The sequence below is a fragment of the Nanorana parkeri genome, unplaced genomic scaffold (genome assembly GCF_000935625.1).
Source record: "Nanorana parkeri isolate BGI_ZX_2015 unplaced genomic scaffold, ASM93562v1 scaffold313, whole genome shotgun sequence".
In the NCBI taxonomy this organism is placed as follows: Eukaryota; Metazoa; Chordata; class Amphibia; order Anura; family Dicroglossidae; genus Nanorana; species Nanorana parkeri.
The window spans coordinates 195802-215391 of NW_017306581.1; the positions used below are offsets into that span (position 1 = coordinate 195802).

The 19590-nt window shown below is 40.4% G+C and overlaps 1 protein-coding gene across 1 annotated transcript in view; it reads right to left on the minus strand.

The window, feature by feature from the left end:
• GPR158 (G protein-coupled receptor 158) overlaps window positions 1–19590 on the minus strand; it is a 147851-nt gene that overhangs the window by 36771 nt on the left and 91490 nt on the right. The window contains exons 4-5 of the mRNA XM_018557950.1: window positions 17527–17744; window positions 6964–7032 (exon numbers count right to left, since the gene is read on the minus strand). Coding sequence (XP_018413452.1) covers window positions 6964–7032; window positions 17527–17744 — 287 coding nt within the window. The remainder of the gene's footprint in view (window positions 1–6963; window positions 7033–17526; window positions 17745–19590) is intronic.

Genomic DNA, 19590 nt, shown 5'->3' on the forward strand with positions numbered 1-19590 from the left:
GAGCCTTCCTAAAACAGAAGATATTGACAGGCAAATAATTATTATGACCCTGTGGTCAACTGTATATCCAGGTCTGCTGGTTTATACTACAGATTCAGCCTTATTGTTGGATGCTGGATGGTTCTCAAGAGTAACTTGCATAAGTCAAAAACCTAAATGTGTTTTGACTGCGTTCTGAGCTGCTTAGCTGAAGTTGTCCTTTAAATCTCCTCCTGATTTGTCTCCTCCTAACTTTCAAACAGCAAATTCCCCTGGTATTGTCTAATGATGGAAAAATAATTATTCTCCAAATACTTACAGTATATAAGCACTTCACAAATTAATGATTATAATAAGACTCTCATTAATTCATTTTCGGATGTACTGTCATTTTGCCAGAAACTGCACAAGTTATGTGGATCAAAAGCAGGAAGATAGGAATCATTTTTCCCCTCTCTACATTTCTGAAGGGAATGTAGAACCTATAACTCAGCATTCCCAGAGTTGACTTCCACTTTTTTTTTTTTAACCAATTAACGATTACAAAATCCTTTTAAACATTGTGAATTATTCCCGCTGATCATGTTCAAAGAGGTTGTGTGCAAATTAGTAAAACCACTCATTATCTGTTCATGAGACTGTGGCTATTGACTGTAAAAAATGCAAAGCTGAATGGAAGTGTTCTGCGTGATAACTGAAAGAAAAACGGCTTCATTCATCAAAATGTCTGAAGGACTGTCTGTTTTGCTGTAGCAACCAATCAGTGTGCATTTGCCATTTTTTTCTAGCTGGTTGATATGCTTGTTAGAAGACTCTCTAGCAAGGTTCCATGCTGTATAAGTAATTACCTATAGATGCATGGTGGGAAGGCGAGTGTCACCCTTGCCAAACAAGAGAGAATAGAACAGGATTTGTCACTTTTCAAGTGTAGTGCCCCCCCTGACCCCAGAGGCCTGAGGTGGACCTCCAACCGGTAGGGAGGGCTAACATTTCACTCTCTCCTATCTCCCCCCTCTTCTTTATTGTCCTCCTTCCCTCTCTCTTTTTTCTTCTCCTTTGGCTGTAACCCACTTGATTTAACAATAGAATTATAATTGATTCCCTTTTTCCACCCACTACGTGGGCACTCATTCCATGAGTCACTCTTCTAAGTGACAGCACGCTACACACTATAGGAGGGCGGCTATGCAACCCATGCTTTGGCCTTATGTATGGAATAGCAAGACTAAGTTGATTTTTTTACGCTGTTGTTGAAAATATGCACTCCTATTGAAACTGTTCCTTGATGGCCTCTTATTGTGAGTGTCTTAAATATATGTAAAAACTCTTGAAAAACTTAAATAATATTTAAAAAGAAAAGGATGCCCCCTGCCAGCATGCTGTACAAAAGGACCCTTTGCTTTCTGAACAGGTCCAACACGCTTCCTGCAGAGTCATAGCTAGTGCTCTCCAAACAGCAGATAGCGTGAGCCTTGCTGATTGCCTTTAAGTCCTGTTTTAAAGTGTATCTAACCCCCAAAACAATAGATTACAATATCTGTAATACATTTCCTGTCCTAGGGTGGCAATGCTTACTCGGTGTAATGTATCTATGGAATTTGGTTGTCACCCTAGGACAATAACTATGCTAGGACTCAGAATATCTCCCCCTTGCTCACCTCCATAAAATGGGGGGGTTATGTAGTTTACACAGGTGAATTGGGCTGTACTGATACCACTGCTTGAGAATTTAGTGCAGCCGCATCATCCATTCACAGATCCTGTGAGGGAATTGCACTTCTCAATGTAGTACAACTTGAGTGACGTCACCGCACTGGTAGTCCATTGACATTTCCTTCCATCCCTGTAACTAAAAGTCTGTACCTCGTATTGGACATGGGCTGGGAGGAATACTCTGTGCAGGAGCCTAAACATTTCACCTGCAATGCACTGATCACAGACACAATGCTTTACAGGCAAAAATTAATAAATGTAAATATTTCCTTTCATTAATGTGTGTGCAGTTGTTCATTTCTTGCAAAAGGTAGACTATGCCTTTCAACTAAACACCCTTATTATATGACCTCTACTAAGCTGGAAACTTAGGATACAAGCCTCCATATCAACTCCGACAGTTTAACATCTACAAATTAAATTTCCCAAAAGAAAGCCACATGGCTGAGTTCTGACACTTGCTAAGGGAGACGATATGCAGGGCCGGCCTTAGGCCTTTAGGCGCCCTGTGCGAGAAAGCTTTACAGCGCCCCATATGAAATAGTACAATAATTGATTTGTAATTGCTTTAACATTATGCAGGGTCAATTGCTTATTCTCATTGTCTCTCGGAGGTTGTCAGGTATTATGCATTTCCAATTAAAATAGCTAACTAATTTTCTTCAGAGTGTGATTATGTATTTTTTTTCCTCCTTGGGAAATACAATAACATTCCAGAAAATGCTTGCCATTTAGTTAAGAAATGACCAGATTTCAGCTCTAAAGCTCCAAATGTCCCAACATACAAACATTTTAAACCCATAACCAGTACTGTTATTAATTCAACCTAAACCCCAACTGCAGCTAAAACATTTTTGTCCTTTAAATAGAATAGGGATATATCAGAACTTCTGTCAGATTGTAAATGCTGCTTGTGTCTCCAAATCTTATAATTCTTCTAATTTCCTGTCTTGTCTGACACATATAACATGGACAGGAACTTCTTCAAAATCCTGATCCTGGTGTAAGTAATATGGTGGAACCATACACCAGGTTCAGAAAATATGGTAGACCTTCTGCTAAATCCTGATCCTGGTGCATAGAATATGGTGGAACCTCTACACCAGGTTCAGAAAATATGGTGGACCTTCTGCTAAATCCTGATCCTGGTGCAGAAAATACAGTGGAATTTCTGCTAAATCCTGATTCTGGGGTAGACAATACACAGGAACCTATTTTACTGGTTGTGATACCCTGCCTATCTGCACAACTAGCTTCTAGTAATTAAAACACTTCCCTGGGAGTAGATTTGTGCTACAGAGGTTTTGGGCATTCAGCAGCCTTTGAGCTTACCTTTCTCCTTCTCAAATTATTGCCTAATAAACTGTAAAACAGATTTAAAGTGATCGATAGTGAGTTAATAAAAAAACACAATTGCACTTGTGATTAGGCCAGGCTCTGCAGTTCTTAAAGGCAAACAAGTGCCTGGGAACTGTATAAATGTGTACTATTGCTCACTAGGTGTTAAGTGGAAAAATCCCAATCTCCATGCTCTAATGGTCCTCTTCAGGGCAAAATGATATTCTGTCATTCTGCCCATTTCTTGTGAGCCCAGTCTGTTGTTTACATGCCCCCCTAGAGAGTGCATCATCATGCAGGGTGGGCTCACAGTACTCCAGAAGTGCATGTCATGTAGCCCTCACTAACGCTGGAGGAAGAAGAGGAAGTGCTGGTGATGTAATCGGACTGGCAAGAAGACTGGAAAAAAAAAGGTATTATTGCGCTTTTCTCTTAATAAAAGATAACATTCCCTGCACAAAAGCAAAAGGAGTCAGACTGAGACAGAAAGGGGCAGAACTGTGAGCAAATTCTGAGCAATAAATGAAAACAATCAGTTAGCTACCAAACCTACCTAATGCTGGCCATACACAGCTTGGATATCGGCCATTTAGCCCGTGTGAAGAAGGAGATAAATCAGTTATTCCCTCATCCACACTAATATCATGGAAGGAGGAATCTACACTGCTCAGGCAGCCATGATCCCTTAATAGATGAACAGTGACTGCATCTGATAGGATGCAGTCAATGCTTGGCAAAACATTTTCCACACGGTTCTGTTGATTTTTAAACTGACTTTTGTTGAGCTGGTTGGTGCTTGCAGGGCCACCCAGGGCTTGAATTTCAGCTGATTCAACAGAAATCACCCAAAATTAGACCCGTCTATGGCCAGCTTTACAAGAAATGCAACAGTGCTTATGTCAAAAATACATTTTATTCAGAATTCTCTGTAACATCTCTAAATTCAGTCTGTAATCTCCCAACTAGCCTCACACAGATCATTGAGTGTACTACTAGGAAATGTAGTATACAACTTAAAAGGAGAACTATGAGGTGAGTGATTTTCACTCATCCTCATAGTTCTAGCCGACCTGTGACAATGAGACTGTCGCAGGTCGGCTCAGTAGATCGGGAAGTGAGCGAACACATATCGGCATTCGCTCACCTCTCGATCCTGTCACAGCTCTCTGCCATGGCAGGGGAGGGACTGGATTCCCCCCTCCCCGCTCCGATCCTCCAGCGCTGACTGGCGGAACGGACGGGGGAGGGGGCGGGTACAGCTCACTCTGCCTCTAGATAGGCAAAGCCAGCTGTCACTTACGCAGCTGGGCGGATCCAGACATAATTGTCGGGATCTGCTGCGGCGTCTCAGTATACAGCTACAGCTCGCGGTATACAGAACTTAGGGTGACGGGAGGACGCTAGTTTGTGTCCTCCCGTTACCCTAAGGAGAACTATGGGGAAAAGCCCTAACCCCATAGTTCTCCTTTAAGTTGATATCATGATCTTGAAATGGCATCAGGGTATAGTTGCTTTCCAGGATTTCAGGTAGCTCAGTGACATAAGATCCTGCAAGACAAATAGGAACTTCTGGGTTTAGTTCCTAAATGCTGCCTTTACAGTACCTGCTGATAATTTTTACATGTTTTACATTGAAGGTAACCTCTCTATATGCATCTCTCATCCTATGGTTTTAATTGCACAGATTTTTTGACAGGGTTTTTCACCCAATATGGCTGATAAGGTTTAGATTGTGGAACAATCTGATATCTATAGATTACCACTGATGAGTGCTGACACCCCTGGACCAACCAATCTCAGTATAAGTATTACGGTAATTGTTTAGGATGAATTTTCCCAAATGATTGATAATTTAAGTAATGTCCAAAGAGATTTAAAAATTCAGTCACGTGGCTAAAAATGAAGATCATTATTCTTGTGTCAAGCTTCATGAATTGAACCTTATGAGGCCTAAGATAGGAGCTGTTTTATGACATCATCAATAAGTGTGTTTTGTGTCCCTTTTTTGAGGGGCCTTGTAAAAATCCTGCTTTGTCCCTTTATTAAAATGACCTTGGGCAAGTTAACAAAAAAAGGTTATTGGTCAAGATAAACACAAAACATATCATTTTTAATAAGGTTATTATATTTATCTACTAAATTATTTCCAAACCTTCCTCCATTTATTCGGATAGTCCCACTGGTATCCATAGCTTTAAACATAAGTGTCCACTTTCACTGTTACAGCTCATAATGGTAATTAGAAAGTAATTATAAAGTACTGATTATAATTAGTAGCCTGGAAGAAAAGCACTGGTCTGGCTTGTTTTTCATCATTAGCTGTATTGAAAGATCAGCCTAAGTGTTACCTTCCCCCTTTTTCCTTGCTGAACCTTTAATAAGCCACGCAATTCCCAAAGCAAGACCATACCATGTACAGGCAGTAGCTATTTATACAGGGATATGGCCATATTAAATGTCATAGCTAAATGTCAGGCCCATTCCTATAACATATGATAATAGCGTAACGCATACGCTAGATTCATAATGCCATTCTCTTGCACGCCTTTTAATTGGTACATCATTCTTTTCCATAGTTTGTCTCCATAATGTATATTTTCTTCTTCAGTAATAAAGCATTGCTTTCTTGACATGCTCTTCTAGATTTGAAGAAAACAATGTGCATTAAAAACTACAAAGAAACAGTAAAGGTGGTAGTCCATGACATTATTTTCTATTGTACGGATTTTAGGTATTTTTGAAAAGTAATAATAAACAAGGCTCTCATATTAATTAAAGGGTAAGTGTACTTGCAACCAACATCCAGGATCTCCCACCTCTTTATCGCTGTCCTACTAATCACATTTTGAAGTACTGACCTTAAACTCCTCAGTTTAAATTCTGATTACTGCCGCCCTCCCAAAGCCTGGCTGGGTTTATGCTTTCTTTGAACATTCTTTGAAATGTATGGAGCCCAGAAATAGAAAATAAGGTAAAGAGCTATAAGCAAAGACATGACGTGATTTGAATATGGAAGCCACCTTAATTCAGAACCCCTTTTCAAGGAACCTTTTGTGGGAGGCAGAAAACCATGTGACCTTTTTCTGATTGTTTTTTTCATCATAACTAGTCACCATGTTGATATGGATATTTGCTTCCAGGGTTTTGCTTCCTTGGTCTTGAGCACATCTTAACCCTTCTCCTGAACAAACTTCTGTCTGAGTATGCTGATTATTGGCTGTTTCAGTCAACGTGTGCTTTAGGTGTAGTGCCCTACTACAAAAAAAATGGCCTTTCAAATCCAGGGCCTAATACAGTCTCAAACATAGATTTCAAATTTAATATGTTGTGTAGTATATAAAAAACTAATTATTATTTGATTCTTAGTACATACAGTATGTCCCAAAACTGTCTATTTATTTACCTTACACAGATATTTTTTGTACAAATATTTTCTAACCTTTTTACATTTTTGTAAACATTTTACTTTTATTTGTCTTTTTCTAAACTTTGTAATTTTGTAAATATTTTATTTATTACGCAGCACTTTACATGTTTCCACATCAGTCCCTGCCCTCAAAGAGCTTACAATCTAGCGTCCCCCTATCCCACATGCATACATACAAGGGCCAATTTAGACAGGAGCCTAATAAACTTCCAGCATATCTTTGGAGTTCTTTTTATTGAACATTTTTCTTTTTTCTACTTTACTGTCGGGGGCTCCGGAGAAATATCAGGGGTCTAAACAGACCTCTGATATTTCCATTTTAAAATAGAAAAAGTGATTGTGGACACAATCTTTTTTTCTGTAACCCCAGTTATGAAACTAGGAATACAACGCAATTTTCGGCCGAAAGATGGTCATTTGCCTAAAGTGCCAATTTCAGCCGATATTTATATACTGTATATCACAAGGGTTACCCAAACATCAAATCACAGGATTTTGGTACTCACTGGGAAGTAAAGAAGAAGTGACCCAAACAAAATAGATTCCAGAAGAATGAGTCCAGATGCTCTAACACTCTGTAAAAAAATAAATAAATAAATTTTTTCAGTGATTACTAAATTCTCTTTCCACAATTAAATAAGTAACAATGGGAATGGAATATTACTGATCACAGGAGATTTTTTTTTAATCCAAAAATAACATAATGAACTGAAGACTTTAGAAAACAACCCCTCCACCCTTGTAAATTGAAAAGGGTTTGATTCTTTTCTAAGGAGTCCCTATACGTTTTAGATTTGAGATTACTCCAATGGGTCAGTATAGCTCTGACTGATAACTGATTGTTTTGGGTTACTGCACTCTGCACATATTCCAGTTCTTATCCCTGGTTTACTGAATACACTTATGTGTCGGCATTGAAAGGCACTTACTGGTTGAATTTTTATGTAAGGTTGTAAAATCTACATTGTTTGTTTTTTTGTATCTTTATCCTCACATTGTACTTCCGTAGTGCTACTGGTAACGTGCAAACAGTATGGTGGATATAACAACTTCCTGTTGGTTCTTACCATGCCATTGCATTCAACATATTTCAGAAAACTGCAGAGATATGGGTTTGGTATGATATTGAAACATTGCTAGGCATACATAATATTCAATAGGTGGGGAAACAGAACTGAAATGCATGTAGTATTCACACACAATGTAAAAATGCTATTTGTGTACAATTATTTTAGCATATATTTCCTAATTAAAAATCCTGCTAATGACTCTACCTTAAAAGGTTGAAAATAAGCAAATGCCATAGACCTCAGCAGAAATAAAGATTGATCGCTTCATAACAATTCATCTTTCCGTAAAATATGTATACAATCATGACAACCTTAAAGGTCACTAAGCAAAAGGTAATGAAAATATCCTTCATCCTACAGAATTTAATATAAAACTGTATTTATTGAAAACATACTTTCTTTATATCTTTATTGATGTAGGTAAGTGCGTGAAAGAACTGCTTTTTTTCTCTCTCTGCAAAATAGTCTATTTATACACAAACCTAAAAGGAATATATACAGATGTATTTGTATTTTTGTTGAGTGTCTATAAAATATTACATAGAAATATATAATTTGTAACCAGCAGTTGCTATTATCTCCTTTTCACATTTATTCTTGGCTATCCTTATTTGCATTCCTGAAAAAAACCTGTCACATACAGAGGTCAACAGCTCAAGCGGAAATGTAAACAAACAGCTGAATGATTCCGAGGATTGAATTTCCCTCCCTTTTCCCTTGTTTAAATTGCTCCATTTTAAGCTACATTCGGACAGAGACAGTCTGAAAGGAAACAGGTTCTGATCCAACATTTTAGCGCTCTCCCCGACACGAGAGGTAAGGGGAAATATTCCAATGTGACACATGTTCCCTGGGAAGTGTGAAGTTGGGGAGCTCACAGAGCACTCGCACAGCGGGTTTTGCCTAAAACAAAAGCTTCCATATTCCTCTGCAGGGCAGCCAAAAACGATAAACACAAAATACACGTTTATCTTCCGCAAACTAAAGGTCCAAATCTTCGACACACGTACCAAAACATAAAGGTGTCTCACCAACTTGTTGTATAAAAGTCCCAAACCTGGGGAAATCCCTTCCCAGGAATATTAGTTACTGAAGCACAGCAACACAGTAATCCAGCAGATTTCTCTCTCACCTTAGCCACGGCTAATCACTTTCTCCTCAACTCCCACACTCCTATCTGGGAGTTGCAGACCTTTAAACCGCTTCCTGTGGCAGGAAGGTCAACCCTCTGGTGGCCCTTAAAGGGACCACAACCCAAACAGTTGTGATATATACCTGCCTTCCAGGACCCAGCCTTGCTGTCCTCTACAATAGACAGTAGTAAAATATTCTGGCAGGGGTTTTAACCCTTCACTATTCAATCCAAACCTAAAAAAAAAGCTTATGCTATACATACACTTTAATGTATGTTTCATGTTTTTGTTTGTTTTATTTTCTCTAACATATATGGCACCTTATTAGCTGCCATGCAATACTTTTTTTAATGACAAATGCAATCGCTTTAGGGCAGTAACACAGAAATTAGATGTCTGATTGTTGTGAATATATTTTTAACCTACAGCAAAAATACGAATTTCCAGCAGATAAGCCGCCCCCAGTCCGTTATCACTATCAATCTTATTAATCTAATGTTATTTTAAGCCCTCTCTGTCTAAACACCCTAAAGTCATACAAATTAAATAATGTTTATAAATAAAACATTTCCCTCAGGTATGTTTACTTCTGCTGTTTCTGTATTTACATTTTCTGAGCGGTTAAAGTGAGCTTTTTGCCTTATGATAAACCACAGAAGACAGATGTGTCTTGATGTCGCCACACAAGGTCATATAGTTGGTAGGGCTTTTTGCAGGCGCTGAATGCACATGAGAACATTGGTTGCGAACATTCTTTTGGACAGTGGATTCCAGTTCATCTTTTGTTTCTGGAAAGCCTTCTGTTCTCAGTTGGGAACTGACCTACCCCTCTCTTCCGCATATCACCCTCAATCTAACAAGCAAAAGGAGTGCACCGGTCCCGAAAGCTTGCTCCGCTGGTACATTTCCGACAGGAAAACTAAAGGGGGTTTTTTTCTCCCATGGGCAGAGTTTGTCTGCAACAGTTGGATGCACTCCTCCTTTGATTTGTCATCCTTCTTCTGTGTTTATGGCCTTTACCCCAGGTCCTGCTCCTTTTCTCCTCACAGTTCTAGTGTCCCAGAGGTCAACAAGTTTGTGGATAATTTTACTGCCATTTGTAAATCTGTGCATAACAACCTTGGTGCTTCTTGCTTCTGCCTCCCAGGAAGCATCTGCTAATAACAGATGCTCGACTATTCCCGCCATCAAGGTTGGTGATTTGGTGGGGCTATTCACCCGCCATATCTCTCTTAAGGTCCACTCTTAGTAGCTGGCATGGAAGCATTCCAGCTCTGTGAATATAGCATTGTGCTTTGTGTTCTGGGGCATCCAAGTACTTGTAGACCTACTTGCCTTAAGGGAAAGGCAGATGCTAAAGATAAAACCATGTTAAAGCCTCATTATTTTCGCACGGCACAAACTGGTAAACTTTACAGCCAAAAAGTGCATTACTGGTTGCTATGGCGGCAAAAGAACGCAAAAGTTCACCATATTCTCAAATTGTGAACAGCTAGGGTTTGAGTCGAACCCATGGTTGACCCACACTTGAAGCTCATCCCTAATGACCAACAACTGGATAAAGGATCATTTCTGATTTGTTAATTTTGTTTGATGCAGCCAACACAATATTCCCCAGCTCATTAAAGACAGCATAGTCTATTCCTTGTTGGCAGTAACAGTTCACAAGGTACATTGGTATATTGGTGGTTTGATGTCTACAATCAGACAGTGAATTTCTGTTCACAATGGCAGATCTGAAACGGACACAGTATTTCTAATCTCAAGAAAACAGAAATCAGGGATCCATTGATCTCACCAATGATTTGTTTTTCGTTGTGTGCTGCCATGGAGACTAACTGCAGATGCTTGTAGTGAGCCAGCAGTCTTAAAGCCTGCTCAATGACTTCTACAGAGGTCATTTCATTAATAACTATTTTCTCTGTCATTGTTTTAATGCGGCTACTGTACAACACGTACCATGCATGAAGGAAAAGATATGAAAATAACTTTCCTGTGGATGCTCCCATTTACATAAAATGATATGGGATATTCAGTAACATATTACCAAGAATTTCAATTAAGCAAGCCTTTAAAGTGCACCTACCTACAGAAATAGTACAATGTAAAAAAAAGACAGGCCAACCTTTTTTGGATTTTTTTTTTTGTGCTAAGCATTGTAGAATGTCCGTAAATCAGAAAGCATCTTCATGGCAAACATCCATCACAATTCTAAAGAATAAGGGGTTAATGCCTCATTTTAGACTAGTGGAAGAGCAATGCAAAAATTCCCTTTTGACACTGGGCCAAATGTACATCCAGAACAGCAGAAATAAAGCTTTCTAGTATAGAGCCATTTATTTTTACCTACACACAGCTGTTTCTTGCTTGTTGACGATCATCATTGTGGAAACCATGTATTGTATGGAGTTGGGCTTGAGGACCAACAAGACAGTATAACCAGATAAGTTATGGTAAACTAAAGCTGGCCGTACACTGTTATATATTTTTTCCGCTCTCCTGCTGTGTTCTTTCTATTCTGAAAGCAGCAGGTGTGCCACCATCAGAATACTTAAACAGTGAGGGCAGCTGATTGGCTGCCATCACTGTTCCCCTAAAGATTTTCCATCCAGCTCCCTCAATTTTCTGAACAAATAAGGTGTGACAGAAGAGGCACCCACAATGCAAATTTCGGCTGATTCGTCAAGAACCAGCCATAATTCATGCACTGTATAGCCAGCTTTAACTAAATCAAATAACTGTACCAAACAAATGCAAAGCACAGTAGAGCCTTCTTAAAATAAGATGCTATCTGCAAGTCTCATGCCCATCACACATCCAGAAATTAGCGGGTGTATTGCTAATCTTGGGACAGTGGTCACTGACTTGCAAATCATTCTTTTTTGGCCCTGGGGCAACAGAAGATACCTCCTATTTTAGGAAGGCTGTACTGTGCTTCACAATGGGTAAATGGAGGGCTTTTTGGTTCCTATATTTAAATGAAAGTTTTAGTGCCCAGAGTTCAGTTCTAACTATGCCCAACTACAATAACAGAAAAAGTTTTTTTTGCATGAACTATCTAAAGCAACAGCCTCCACATTTATAATTCAGCAAAAAAAAGGAAAGAATAAAGGTTTGAACAGGCACATAACCTTACAAGGTAGAAAATGATGTATGCACAGCTCATCAAATCCAGACACGGATTACAGCATTAGGGTTGGTGTGCGTAATTATTCACCCAGGGATAATGTCAAAAGATGCCAGCCATTCTTCTTAATTGCTTCCTGTTAATTCTGTGCATTCACACTGTTGTGGCGCTGTGACATATTCCACAGAACAGAAGGTCAGAAAAGCCTTTTTTAATATAATCAGCTCACTGCGCTACACCAGATGAGTAATGCCTATATATTAAACGAGGTGTAAATAACTCACCATTGTGTTCAGTAGAGGGAAAGGGACTTCAATGGGGTAAGGTGACTTGCAAATGAGTTTAAAATCAACATCATGATTTCCTTCTACCTATTGTAGCACTAATTGTCCCATTTATGAAGCAGAATGGTGTGTAAGATGCTATGATTTAGTAATGATGAAGGTCGTTCATTTACCACAAAGGTAGCCAAAGTTGGTAATGAAAGAAACAGATGTCTATTTATAACTGTGGCTATATATGGTACTTTTATCAAATATAAAACCGCTTTTTATTAAAACTGTTCTCCAGCCAGGGACCCAACTCACCTAAATGTAAAGTCATCCCACCCCCTCTAGCTAATCCTCCATGATAAAAAAGAAAAATAAAAAAAATAAATATGAATAACATTTTTAGCTCCATTGCTTGATTGGCTCAGGAAAAGGGCTATAAAATTCTAACTTGCTGGTACCGATGCCCGGCCAGCTTACACAGAATCTTCCCCAATAGGCCAGCACATTGCTGGCTCTGTTTGACTGCAGAAGGTACGCACCTTCATATTTGGTGGAGCTGCCCGCTATTTTTACCTTTCTGGTGTCGTGTTTTTGCCATCTATAATGAAGTCATGGGAACTTCTTTGGCCCCATCCCCTAAAGTAGCCTTTTTGTCTGTCTTGCCTGGCTCCTTGGCCTCGGTCTAGACAGACCTGCTTCGTTTTTTTGTGGCCATGGCTCGGACGATTATCCCTCGCCACTGGGGCACCGTGATACCCCCAACCGTGCGGGAGTGGATTGCCGAACTGTGCCTGATCATGCGCTATGAAGAGCTGACGGCTTCATTGGGGGACCGTCAACCCCAATGTGCAACCTTATGGGCCCCTTGGGTTTTGTATATGGACTCTGCGGCATTCCTTGCATTGTAAACTGTTAGGTATTCCTCTGTGGAAATATGGCATGCGACCTGTCTCTACTGTAATTACTGGACCCGCAGCTTGGATTGTACATTCTGCTCGGGTACAGGCGCCATGGCTGAAAACTGCTTCAGGAACCCACACATGGGCCCTATACTTTACTTTTCCCTGGGGCATGTGATTGTCCCTAATGGAATGTGTGATCCTTTAATATCAGTGCCTCGTATTTGACCAGGTTTATCAACATCTGTACCGTGTTGCCCCCTACTTGTTCTACTGTTTGTATTTTTTGTACTGAAAACCTAATAAAAACTGATTGTTTAAAAAAAAACAAAAAACATTTTAGATTGTAAACTCTCACGGGCTGGGCCCTCTTAACCATCTTGTTTTGAGTTGTGTTGTAACTGTAATGTCTTCCTTATATTTCCTTATATTGTAAAGTGCTGTGCAAACTGTTGGCGTTATATAAATCCTGTACAATAATAAAAATAATAGTAAACAGTATATAATTACTTGAACTCATGGCCACATGATCTTTTCTGCTCTTCTGGACTGCAGTTTAAGAAAGTCTGTCACGTTCTATTTTTCTGGACAGTTCCCATTGGCCGTCCAATGGTGGAGACCTAAGGGCTCCAGCGGGGCATGATGATATCACAACAAGGCTCAGCTACAAGACCAGCAGCGGGCCCAGACTGCAGTGGAGTTTAAGTCACAAAGTTTTGGATGGGTTCACCTGTGCACTTTATATTACCAACTATGCAGATTCAAATTAGGTTCCAAAAACTTTCTTGAATATAGATTTGCTTTAAAGGGACTTTGTCACTTTGCTCCTTTAGTCTCCTGAAAGTCCACCTCCCTGACCCACTTATTCATCTTTGTTACCTCTCCCTGATGCCCTGTTCCTCAGTTGGAGCCATGAGTATAAATCATGAGTAAGTTTTGTGTTGGATATTGTCAGAGCTTGCACATGGTTGATGCCATCACCCCCTCAATTGGCAGTGTCCATGACTGGCAATTGGCTGCTCAGGTCCAAGTACTGTATCCTGGGAGATGGTCAAATGTTCCCCCAGCACCTGGAAGCACTGATTTTTTTTTTTTTGCAAGGGCTCCGAGACTGTAGTGAAGTGGTGGGGAGTATGGCAAAGGTGGTTATAAATAGGTCAGGGAGCATAATCTTGTTAAGGATAGTGGGTGGAGCTATATCATTTTTTTATGCTCCTGAGCCCAGCTGTGCATCTGAAACTACTGATGTACAGTACAGATAAAACCTCAACTTTGGAGCCATTTATCCATCGTGCATACAGTTGTTCAGGATTGTTTGATCTCATAAATACAAGACAGGGAGATTAGGAGTTGGGAAGTAAGAATGTAAATAGTAAAATCATGCAGGTGATGGTTTTATCCATTGGATTATAGCTGATGCTGTCGGCATACACATATCTTCCAGGCAATGCTGTACATCACATCATTTACAAAGGAAAAACCTCAGTGAGGACAGAAAAAATGACAAAAGTGTGTTTCACTTGGGTGGAGACAATCTGCTTCATTCCTAGTTTGGGAAATGCTGCACGGTTTCATTCTCCTGCTACGCTATTCTTAATGATTTTGTCTGTTTAAGAAAGCCATTTAAAGTCTATAACATTTACATAATGGGAGAAATCTCATATAATGTGGATTGAATTCTACAACTAAATTAACAAAGAGCCAACTCAACAGATGCCTCAGAGTAATATTAGAGATACATTATAAATTAAACTAGGCCTGTAATCTGAACAAAGACTTGCAGTGTTTTTAAATGCAAGGGATTTTTACTGTCAAGAATGAAAAGTTGTGTTACTTTTTTGGAGTAAACCTTAGGGAGGACCAAATTAAAGGGATGCAACATTAAACCGAGTTCCTAGAAGTTATTTTATTGCTGTTTTTAGGCCGTCCAACACAAGCTTTCTAAAATACAGAACAGATCTGAAGGATAAAAAATTAAATTTCAATACATTGAAAGTCCATCTCCAAGCAGAATTGTTTCAAATTAAAATCGGCCCCTGGCAGATTGTTAAAAGTTTTTAAAAAAGCAGCGTAGGCTATAATACTTACCTTCAATCCGAAGTTGTCCTTCATAGTACTTCTTTTTGGCCACAGTCTTTTGGATTGAATGACACAAAGGGGTTGATTTACTAACCTTATAAACACGCCACGAACAAGTATACACCTCTGTAGTGTGTTCCCTCCCAGCATGATCTATTGGTGGAATCTAGACACCTTTGTAGTGTGTACACACCCAGCAGGTGTGTTGTGCAAAGCCCTGCATGAATTGCAAGGTGATGTTGTGTAAATTAGCTCTACATTGTGTTGCTTGCGTTGATGAATGCAGGAATGTAAATGCATGAGCTAACCATTTTTGTCTAAACTGTGAAGCAGCATTATATATGCATCATGTGCATGATTTTTTCCATATATGGCATTAGTGGAAATATGCTTTTAGAGACTTTTTGGTTGATAAATACGTTTTGCTGTGTAAATATCACACGCACCTAGTGCGTGCGTGTGTTTAGGTTAGTAAATCACCCTCAAAGTGTGACTCAGCCCCAAAAGGAAATACTATAACTGCAGGATGTCATGGGACTATCTTCTAAGGGGCGTCACTATGGCATCCTTAATTCACTTTATATTCATGCAGCAGTGCATGCAGCAGACAGCAGTGATGAAGTAATGATGTTAGCACAGATCTCTGCATCTGGGGATCCGGCCAGAACCAGGAGGAGACTGAAGAGGACTCAGTATATCAAGTGACCAAAGTGAATACTTCAAAAAAAGTTAAGTATATGAAAAAAACATAAACACCGCAGGGGTGGGGGCGTATCCACCACAAAGGCAAACAAGGCGTGTGCCTTGGGTGGCACTTTCCAGGGTGGGGCGGCAAAAGATGCCCCCAAATTAGTGCGGCTAGCCGGGCCGCACAGAATAAGGCAGCCTCGGGTGCCTAATCAGGCAAATTAGGTGGCTGCTTGTTGGATCTCACGGCCTCCTAATCTGCCTGAGAGATGCCGGGTGGAGAAGGACGGACCAGAGGGGTGGAGGAGGGGCCAAGACGGGGCTGTGCTGGGGCCGAGTTAGATACGGTCCGGCAGGGCTGCAGGCAGCTTGGGGCTGCCCATATCCCACCATCTGATGAAGGGATGATCTGGAGGCAGGCCGGGGGGGGCTCCAGGTAATAGGAGCAGCATGTGTGTGCAGGGAAAGGGACCCTGCACAGCCCACCTGAGAGTCCCTGGGTGGGCTGTGCAGGGTCTGTGGTGGGCTCGGCAGGGTCTCAGGTGGGTTGTTCAGGTTCTATGGTGGGCTGTGCGGGGTCTTTAGTGAGCTCTGTGGGGTTTCAGGTGGGCTATGCCGGGTCTATGGTGGGCTGTACAGGATCTGTGGTAGGTTCTACAAGGCCTCAGATAGGATATGTGGGGTCTGTGGTGGGCTATGCAGGGTCTGTGGTGGGCTCTGCAAGGTCTGAAGTGGGCTGTGCAGGGTCTATGGTGGGCTGTGCAGGGTCTATGGTGGGCTGTGTGGGGTCTGGGGTGGGGTCTGCAGGGCATCAGGTGGGTTGTGCAGGATGGGCTCTGTGGGGTCTCAGGTTGGCTGTGCAGGATCTATAGAGGGCTCTGCAAGGTCTCAGAAGGGCTCTGTGGAATCTATGGTGGGCTCTGTGGTGGGCTCTGAGGGGTCTCTTGTGGGCCTCAGGTGGACTGTGCAGAATCTATGGTGGGCTTTGCAGGATCTATGGTGGGTTTTGTGGGGTCTGTTGTGGGGTCTGCAGGATCTATGGTGGGCTCTGTGAGGTCTCAGGTGGGCTCTGCGGGGTCTCAGGTGGGCCTGCGGGGTCTTAGGTGGGTTCTGCGGGTCTATGGTGGGCTTTGCAGGGTCTCAGACTGAGACCCTGCAGAGCCCACAAGAGATCCTTTACAGCCCACCTGAGACCCCAGCTTTCCTGCTACGCTACTAACGCAACCTGTCAGAATCTGGATACAGCATGCATGCTGTATCCAGCGAATGACAGGTTACGTAAAATTTCCTAGATTGGGAGGGTGCCCGAGTGTAGTCTTGCCTAGGGCAGCACAAAACCTAAATACACTAAAAAGTGATCTAAAGCCAAAGCTTTTGCTTTTACTGTAACCAGTACACTGATCAGAAGACTGGACTAAAACTAGAGACAGCCAGGCAACTTACATTTTCCGAAGGAAGTCAGCAACGATAATCCGGGTATTTCTCATAGTATAGGTTTCCTTTTTCATAAATAAATCTGGGTTTGCCAGTCATTATTTTCTTATTTTCTAAATTAATTTGTAGAATCTGAGCAATTGTATTTGTTGCATGCTGGTTGACAAATTATTCCAGTTGTCTGGATGTAGTGGTACCTGTTTATAGAAATGACTGCTTCATTCTTAGCAAAGTCTGGCAATGTGTACAAATTCTGGCACGATTAATAAGGCAGCACTGCAGTGACATATTTGCAGAGATAACAATAGCCACAACAACCCAGTTATATATATCAGATGGAGAGTATCAGAGGGAGTTGTAGTATTTACCTTTGCTCTGCGGAAATGGTAGACCACTAGCATGCTTATGAAGTTGAGCAGCATGCAGAAGGCTTGGAAGGAGATGACAGCAATCCGCAAATACTTGTCCTCCTGAGCATAGCAGGGTGCATCCCCCGTGCAGTACGAACAACCTTCCCTGCAGGGCAGACACTTATATTCCTCTTCAGATATTTCTCCACGAGAAAAATGGTTATCCACTCTCTGCCCTATAGAAATAAAAACAGCCGTTACACAAGTCTCATATGCAACACTTTTCTTTTTCTGATAAATTTGATGATAAAAAGAACTTCAGGCACAATATATATCTATATCTAGATATATAGATATATATATAATACCACAGAAAAAAGAGGAACACCTTTTCAGCTGCAAATCCTACAATAGTTGGTTTTATTACCACTTACATTGTAAAGATATATAAATAGCCACAAATCTTTGTACCAACCCAGCTTGAGCAATAATTAAAAAAAATATCAAATGCAAATCGGTAAACCAAGCCAAATACCATGATGTGGTATATAAATAAACTCTCATAGAGCACAGAAGACTATATGTATTCATAATACATGTAATCCCGCAAAAAAGAATTGTTTCGTTTCGGACCCATTCTGATGTTTATTTCTTTTGTTTTTTGGATTTTGGATCCGAAAATTGATTCGGTTCCTTATTTGGATCTCGGGATCCGTCCGAATTTTAGTTTCAGAATGAAGCCACATGGTCGTGCCTGTAATGCAACCCCCAACAGCCAAACCAACCCAAAACATCTGATTGGCCAAAGAATAGTCACATGTCTGTTTTGAAAGAAATTCGGAAGGATCTGAATTTTTGTTAAACGAGCATTCAGATTTGTTCGCATTTAGAATGTCTGAATTTAACAAAATTCATACGAATATCCATTTGGAACTAAATGAAACTTACATGTCTAGTATTCATGTTTACAGCAAAGATGCACATTTTTAATGAGATTTAATTTCAAAAAAAGTTGTGTATCATTGGTGAAAACATTGATTAACAGACCTATGTAACGCAAATGGTGCAAAGTAACTAACCACATTCATAATAAGCAAAAACTTATTTTGTTGTTTCTATCCAATAAACAGTGTATGGCTGAAACTGTTGCTAATGGATATGTAAATTCCTAATATCTATATGGATTGGATTTGAAAATTCAATACATTTCACATTTGTGCAGATGTTTTGGTAATGTCACAATATAGAAGAATAGTGTAATTTGTTTTCTTTTTAAACAAAAAAAAGCTCTTATGATTACAAAGCTGACCTTCACCTGGAAACGTTTTGCTTCCAAAGATATCATTTTGGCAGACCGTGCAGCTGCTAAAAGGGCACTTTGGGACCCATTAATACTATATCTGGGGTGCCGTTGACCTGGTCCGAGCTTACTACTGTCTAGCTCTCAACTAATACAATTTTTTTACATGGTCAGTAGTAACACAAGAGGCCCAAAAAAGAGGTCTTGCACAGGGGCACTGGTGATGGCGTCTACTGGAACCAGTAGAATGACTGCAGCCTGTAGTGCCTTGAGCAGCTTTTCTTAACCAGGATTCCATGGAACCCTAAGGTTCCTCCTAAATTTGATAGGGGTTCCTTCAGCAGTGAGCAATGGTGAGTTGATCTCCCACTTACACTGAAGACCAAAACAAGGCAATTTTCGACTAAATACCAATATAAACAGTCAAAGGGTGTCAAATATGCTAGGTTAGGTATGCCAAATTATTTATTATTTTATAAAAAAACATTCTACAAGTTATTGAATACACTAAGGTATAAGTAGAACTTTTTTAGTAGGGGTTCCTTGAGACCAGAAAAAGATTTTAAGGGTTCCTCTCAATGTAGAGTTACAAGTCCTCGACACGCTTCTCTACCCAGCGCGTGCGTACAACACTTTTATTTGTCATTTTTACCACTACTACCTTTCAAAGCCCAAAATAAAATTCCATTGTAAACCCAGATTTCACTTTAACCCAAGCCTCCACAATCTTCATAATATATAACCTTTACTTAAAGAAATTACTAGCCACAAGCTCCTTAATA